The 7,611-nt window shown below is 33.6% G+C and overlaps 1 protein-coding gene across 2 annotated transcripts in view; it reads right to left on the reverse strand.

The window, feature by feature from the left end:
• Positions 1-3,801, reverse strand: part of LOC109235520 (deSI-like protein At4g17486) — a 6,306-nt gene extending 2,505 nt beyond the window's left edge. The window contains exons 1-2 of one of the 2 annotated variants that reach the window (XM_019401670.1): positions 3,404-3,801; positions 582-847 (exon numbers count right to left, since the gene is read on the reverse strand). In XM_019401670.1, coding sequence (XP_019257215.1) covers positions 582-822 — 241 coding nt within the window. In that variant the 5' untranslated portion in view covers positions 823-847; positions 3,404-3,801. Of the gene's footprint in view, positions 1-581; positions 848-1,577; positions 1,714-3,403 lie in introns of those variants that run through there. The other variant, XM_019401671.1, reaches the window with a different exon arrangement.

Below are 7,611 nucleotides of genomic sequence, written 5' to 3' on the forward strand. Positions count from 1 at the left end.
ATGAGTGATCTATCTGAAAGCAAAAAGTATAGCAGCAACAGCATGAGAAATCAACTCCCTTTTTCAGAAAGAACCCTAAGATGTAATTGAGAGGGGCCAGAATCTATTATAACTCCTGAGTCGCTACATTTTATGTTTGAAACCAAAGAACAAAGAGCAAACTCGACTTATGTTCCAATGATTTGAGATTTTAGATTTCCCACTTTAAGCTAGACCGCCAATACTTGATAAATGCATTTATCTATTAAAAAATAAACCACATTTACAGGAGGATTCTATATGGATATATCCAAGAAATAAGCTCCAATTTCTGAATCTGAACACAAGACTTTACCTAATTATCTCATTTTAGCTAAATCACAAGTGTAGATAGACAAACTAATCCATCAGGTGATGAAACATACTGCGGTACATGTGATCTAAGAGAAGTGGGAAAAGCAATATATAAGGCGAAACCCCCCAAAAGAAATGTATCTCCAGTAATAGGATCGACAACAAAAATGGTATTGCATGGATGCATTGCCACATAAGTAACAGTGAATAACTCTAAAGAAAAGAGGGGAAATCTAATAAGCTGATACCTTCCACGCCAGAATGAAAGATACCAAGGCCAGCCCAATATACATAGCCGTTCATAGGAGTCAAGTCATACACATTGAGATAAACAGGTGTGTCACCAGGACCGTATCGATCTGACTTCGCTTTGGGTAGCAAACAAAAATGTGCTGCTGATTTGGTCTTCAAATGGAGAGGCACAATTGATTTCCATCCTTTCTTTGGCTTTGAGGTCATTTTCCTTCCACTACTGAAATTAAGGCTCATTCAAGGCCCACTAGCATCTTGCTATCTGCATGAACCGAGAAGCATAAGGCATCTTAAGGAGCTTTAAGAATTCAAAAGACCAAAGAAAGAAAGAAAAATCAGAAAAAATTAAGTAAGAAAGAAGAGAGAACGAGACGAGGAGAAAGCAAAACCGCGGAAAGATCAATAATCATGGCTGTTTGATTTCACACAATATTTCAAAAGATTAGGTCAAACTTGCATCAGCTGAACAGAAATACACCAATAATTGTATGCTGAAAGTGAAAACACTGCACTGGACAAGGTTAGGCATGTAATACTATTGATGACATGCTTCACAACACATGTGCTTTATCTCTGCAACAAATAGAGCATATCATTTGCTTCCTTATCCAAAGCACTAAACATCATTTATCACAAGAACAAGCTGAAACATTACTTTTGTCACCTCGAAAAAAACTCATACTGGTTGACCTTTGGATTATGCGCTGCTTCCTTCAGATTCACGAGTTAGTTATAGTTCTCATTGAACAACAGTCCATAATCGTTTTATTGTACTAAGTTATATCATGTGCTTTAGCACTGATAGTCAGGAAACAAGATTAAAACAAAGTTTTGGCCTTACACTTACTGACATTCTGCTGCCCTTAAATTTCTTTCCCTCATTTAAACAACTTTGATTACAATGTAGTAGGACTTAGGGAAAAAGGAGATGGGAAGAAACATAAATCGTCAACAAAAACCAATGGAAGCACATTTGTTGACTAGCCCTATACCTGAATCTGGTTTATGAGAGATTTAATGATGAATTCTATTAGAAGGTAGGACCAAAGAGATGCTGTAGCTAAACTATCAACTGCATGTTCGATATCATTTTACTCTCATCCATCAAAAAAGCAACTTTGATAACCATGAGATCAAATCAGNGCTAGTAGAGCGTTGGGGGAAGCTCATATTTATTTTTAGATAGCAGAATAGGAATGAAAGAGTGAAGACAAATATTTTTCACTTACCTCCAGGATGTTGCGGTTTTTAATTTAGAGAAAAGAATTATGTGGTTTGTAGCAGTATAAGATTCTACAATATTAATGTATAGAAATGAACAAATACAAGTGGATCTAAGGCACCAGAAACAATGTTTGTGACAAGCGCAAAATACAACACAAAATTATTGCTCGCTAGTTAAAGATAATATAATTTAATTATCGTTTCTTAACCTTGAATGGTTGAATAATAGATTAAGTACTCAACAGGGAGAGGTAAGTGTCTGTAGTCAATGGAAAAGAAATTACCTAGAAAGAATATTAAGAACGAATCTTTCAGAAGGGAGAAAAAGAATGGCAATAGGATACATGTCTCTTTCAACTTCAAAGAGAAGTCCACTATATGGATGAGTGGGGAACCACTAATGTGTACTATCATCTGTAGTGTGCATCCAATAATGGCTATTTCTTTAATCTACTTTTAGTTCAAAAAAAAAGTCAAAGTTCAATTTCAAGGGAGACATACCATATCTATTCATCAGCCAATCTAATGGATAAATTTGCTCATTTAGAAACGGATATGCACAATCTAATTGTCTTGCAGTTACAATCATGAAGAGATATGCATAAGAAACCACTTTTTCTTTGTTTACTATAACTGCTATCACTTGAAGCTATAAAATTTTCAGATGAACTATTACTAACTTGAAACATGAAGACAAATTCAACTCAATTGAAAAAAGGAAACTAAGTTGGCTCGTCTTCAGCTTTAGTAACCAGGTTTGCAATGTTCCTAATTATCATTTTGAATAAATGTACATGCTTGGGATGAGCTTTTACTAGAAACCTTCCGCTCACATCTTTTCTCAGATAGCGAACAAGTCATTGTAACAAAATGACGAAACTTAGACGTAGCAAGCCAAACTGAACTGCCAAGAGAAGATGACAAATGGAATATGAGGAAACAAACAAATGGCCGTTCGAAAAGGACTTCAAAAAGCTGAATTGACCAGAGTATATTGAAGAGAAAATAGTATGTAACAACATCCTTACCTACATATTTTAGAAGAAAAAAACATCAAGGAGTGGAGGGTTCAAAGTCCAAGTCAAAAGCAAGGAAAGTAAACAGATTGAATCATTTGGCAATCATTATGCAATTGTCAACATCCATTAAAAACATAATTCTATTTTGCTCCAGATGTGCCAGGCAGAATTTTGTATTACTACTAATTCAACCAACCCAACTGATACCCCTCTTAGGGCAGGTAATCACCACATAAAAGCTAATTAATTTCCTAAAACAAAATTTTCATCCAAACCCCACCACCAAAAATTTCTCTTAGGACACACAAATTGCATATTTATGGAAACCAAATGAAAAAAAAAAAATAGGAAAATGGAGCAATTAGGTAAAGAATAGTACAATTAGACTTGTAAAAATACCAGTTCTACATCAGATCTTGCTGCTATATTGAAACATTTACAGTTAATAAGACTTTACAAGCACTTCTGGAACAAGCACAAACTTTAGCCAAGAATTAGGTGAAAAAGATCCAAACTAAAAAAAGGTTAAAGCTTTTAAAGAAACATCAAGAAAATGATGAAGAAGAAAGACTTACATATTGACATTAGAAGAGTATTGCAAAGGCAGCAGTTTTTACAACAATTCTGTTGTAAATACAGATCACACTGAAATGGAGCTAATTGTGTCCCTGTGCCAGAGTTATTACTTGTGTTGTGACAAAAACCCAGTAAATTACACTGCTAAAGGTATGAATACCAACCTACACAATGTTGTTGGATTTTGCTTACTACACTAACAAGTAGTAAAAAATTAAGAAAAAGGAAAGGAAGAAGAAATTAGAGGAATTTGAAGAGACCCCAGATTTCAGAAGCTAAGCAGAAACTGACAGAAACACACGCACACACTCTCTGTCTCTCCCTCCTAATCTCCCTCCCAATTTTTCCCTTTTTTTGGCCTAAAATATAATGAGTTTGAACTTTGAAGCATAATATGTTTTGGGGTTTCGCATCTACAATTACAACTCTAGCATCCATATATAATAATTTTACTATAAAAACCAAGCTTTTTCGGAATCAATTTTTATATTATGTTCTCTATTACAACACTTAGCTATAACATCCAAAAATATTCGGAACAAACGAGGCTGAGGTTTAACTGTAGTACTTGCTAGACTATTGCGCGTCTAAGCAAATATATACGGTCATACCTCTCTATAATACTACCCCTATATAACAGTCATTTGCTATAAAAGTAAGTTTTTCTCGGAACTGATTATTATGTTATATTATAATATATGTCCTCTATAACAACATTTCATTATAACAACCAAAATTTATCAAAATAAATGAGTCTATTATAGAGATGTTTGATTGTATAAAAGAAAAATTCACTCGAACTCAAAACATATAATTAAGGGTGAAGGATTTTATCTATTACATCATAATCTTTAGTGATAAAAAATAATATTATTGAAGATTTTTCAGTTATAGTATACACTAATAGTAAAAGAAAATTATACTATTAGTATAGTTTAACCTTTGATAATAGATTAGTTATCACTTTTAGGAGGTTACCAATTAAAATTTATTATAAAAAGTTACTTATAGTTACTTTTAACGTGATATGTTTGTGTAAATAATTTTTATCCCGTCAAAACTTTAAATTCTATTAACGAAAGTCTTTTTCATTTTAAGAAATCATTTAGATCATCTTATATGTTTTAAGTCTTTTGGATATAAATAAAAGAAGAAGATTGCAAATCATGAGAATAGTATTGTTGACTTGTTGTTATATTTTGGAGCACTAAAAGGTTAATAATAGATCTTAGAAAATAAAGTTAAATGATAAATATCTAATTGTTGATGGAGAGTAGGAGCAAAGGTTGCTATTTATAAAGGAATCCTTTTTTAAGTAATTTTTTTTTTTGTTTTGATGAAAATTAATACTATATCTTTTTGAGAAAATATTTCTTACAATTTAAGGTTTTTGATACTAAACATATTGTTGGAAAAACACATCCTTAATCTTTAAACCCTTATACTAGTGGTTCTTATAATAAAAGTTTTGTTTGTATTTTTTTTTTCTTTTTTTGGCTGTTGGGTTTTATAGCTCCAAGAATAAAGTTATCAGACAAAGAAAAGTTACAATTGAGTAAAGGACAAGCTAAAGTTGAAGCCCGTGAAATGACAAGAGGAAAGAAAAAGAAAAGTAGGTATCTTTGGAATTATTTGAAAATATAAGAAGAAACTAAAAATATTTTGATCATTTTTTACATGAATTTAATAGAGTAAATTTTACGTTTCTTTAAAGAAGCTAATTCAATGCACATTTGACAAAATTAACGTTTAAAGACGTTAGGTTCTACTAATATTTATTCAAACTTGAAATACATCTATACGTTCTTTTTCACTGTTATCCTTTTGTTTAAAAAATGCTACTCTTCAAATCTAGTATTGAAGATTTCTTATGAAATGCCAAGATATATAGAAGAAACTATTTGCTTTGAAACTTACCCAAAATGCCAAAAGAAAAAACCAACAAAAAGAAAAAGATGGCTGATTGTTTTTTTGGGGCGAAAATTTTCATCATAGCCTATCTATAGTATGTAATTTTTTTCTCCACTAAAGAATAAAGAAATAAAAAGTTACTGTAATATATATCTCTTCTAAGTTCAGTCACCGTCGCGATAATAAAACATTGGAAAAAGAACGGGGAGATGTCGACAAAATTAGCGTTAAACAGTTTAACCTTCCTATTTTTGTGATTGAACCACAAAAACTAAAAAATATTTTAAAACTGTTATAAAATAATAAAAGAACAAGAGCAATATTGCAGAGAAAGAGAGAGAGGAAATTCTTATTGAATTTGGGATGAATTACAATGGAATAGAACCCTCTATTTATAGGGAGTGGGTGACTTAGCCACCAAGCAATGAACCCTAGAATCTCTCTAAATATAGACATTCACCATAAATAAAATCCTATTTATAACACTCCCCCTTGAATGTCTATTCAACAGATAATGTGCCTCGTTAAAACCTTAACTAAAATAAAACCCAGTGGGAAAAAAATTCTAGAGAAGGAAAAAGAGTACACATATCTAACAATACGCCTTTTGGTTGCCTCGTTAAAAACCTTGCAAGGAAAACCCAGTGGGACAAAACCTTGTAAGGGAAAAGAGTACAATGCGTATTAACTCTCCCAGATGAGAACATCAATTCACATCCTTGAGCCTTCGCATCCCAATCTTGTGCACTAGCTTCTTGAAGGTTGACGTTGGCAAAGATTTGGTGAATAAATCCGCCATATTAACTCCAACGAATATGTTGCACCTTGAAAATCATCATTCTTGATAGAGATGGATTATCTTCATATGATCTTGTTGTAACCGTCAGTTCAATATCTTCACATAGAGGTGAAAACTCTTGGTATCATATTATCATGCCTATAGTTATAGCAAGATATAAAATTGCACTGAGGAAGTAGTACTTCAAGATCAAGAATTGTATATGCTTCAAGCGATTTAAATCCTTCAAGGATTGTCATACATGTCATACAATAGACTTTAGATGCATATCAAGTTTTCATGTCATGCTAGACATACAAGATATCGAAAATTGATTGCACATACCATTGACTTTATACTTTCAAGTATTTGAACCACATGTTCAAAACTACATGTCTTTCATATGAAACCAATTCTATTCAAAATTGTTTCTCCAGACTTAAGATCCTCATATATATTTAGCGCTATTATAGATGTCGTCGACAAACATTTTATATCGGTTCCAACCTCCTTATTTTTCATAAAGACATAACATAGAGATCTCTTCATTCATATATTCAGGCACTTGAATCTCTCATGAGATTTTATGAAGTGTTATGTCATGTGATCTTCTAGATCACTTGCCTCCTTTATTATGATCATTTAGATCATTTGCTCATCTTCTTTATCAAGAAGTTTATTTGAAAACCGACTTGTCTATACGCTTCAAACGTACCATAGACTTTGTCCTTCTAGGACTTAATAGGAGCATCTGCAATGAGAATATAGTTACTTTATTTGGGTCAGCAAATGCGTCTGGCATGCTTTGCAATATATTGCAACTAATTATCCTTTTATAGATAGTTTTCCAGGGCTCGGTATATCTCTGTGACAATCATTGGTACTATGCTGAAAGGCTGCCGCCAATCCCTTCCATTAGAGTCTTGGTGACCATGGTTAGTCTGGTATGGATCCTAGCCTTCTTCATAGGAAATACTATCATCCCCAAAAAGCAGGACATAAAGATGAAGACTCTTCTGTGGATATGCCCCAATGAGGTGAGGGCAAATTCATCTGGGTAAGTGCGGTAGGACTTGCTGTGGTCGTACCTCTCGTACAGATAGTCGAAAGGATTGTAAGAGTCCTTCAAACAGGTCAAGTCTGGATTTTTCTTTAGTCCCATCATCTTGACGGTAAACCCCTACCCTTGCGATTTTCTGGCATAAGCAAACCCGGAGTCTCCCAAGGAATACCAGCTAACCCTCCTATTTCCTCGAGCAAAGGTGTCATTTCAAGGTCCCTGAAGCGAAACACAGATCTGTCGCTACCCAAGAATAAAGTTGTAGCCTCTATGATTTCGTTGTCGTGTTGGATTTCCAAGAGAGAAGGCAAATTTCCCAAATATTTGCGGACGAGAGTCTGATCACTGGAGTGAAGGTCTTCCCACCAGCTTAGCAACCTTGGGTGAATGTTGGTTACCATGCCGAATCTGGGGACTTCGTGCCTCATTTTCTGCAAAACAAAGTGTTAGACCCTTAC

The sequence above is a fragment of the Nicotiana attenuata genome, chromosome 12 (genome assembly GCF_001879085.1).
Source record: "Nicotiana attenuata strain UT chromosome 12, NIATTr2, whole genome shotgun sequence".
Lineage (NCBI taxonomy): Eukaryota > Viridiplantae > Streptophyta > Magnoliopsida > Solanales > Solanaceae > Nicotiana > Nicotiana attenuata.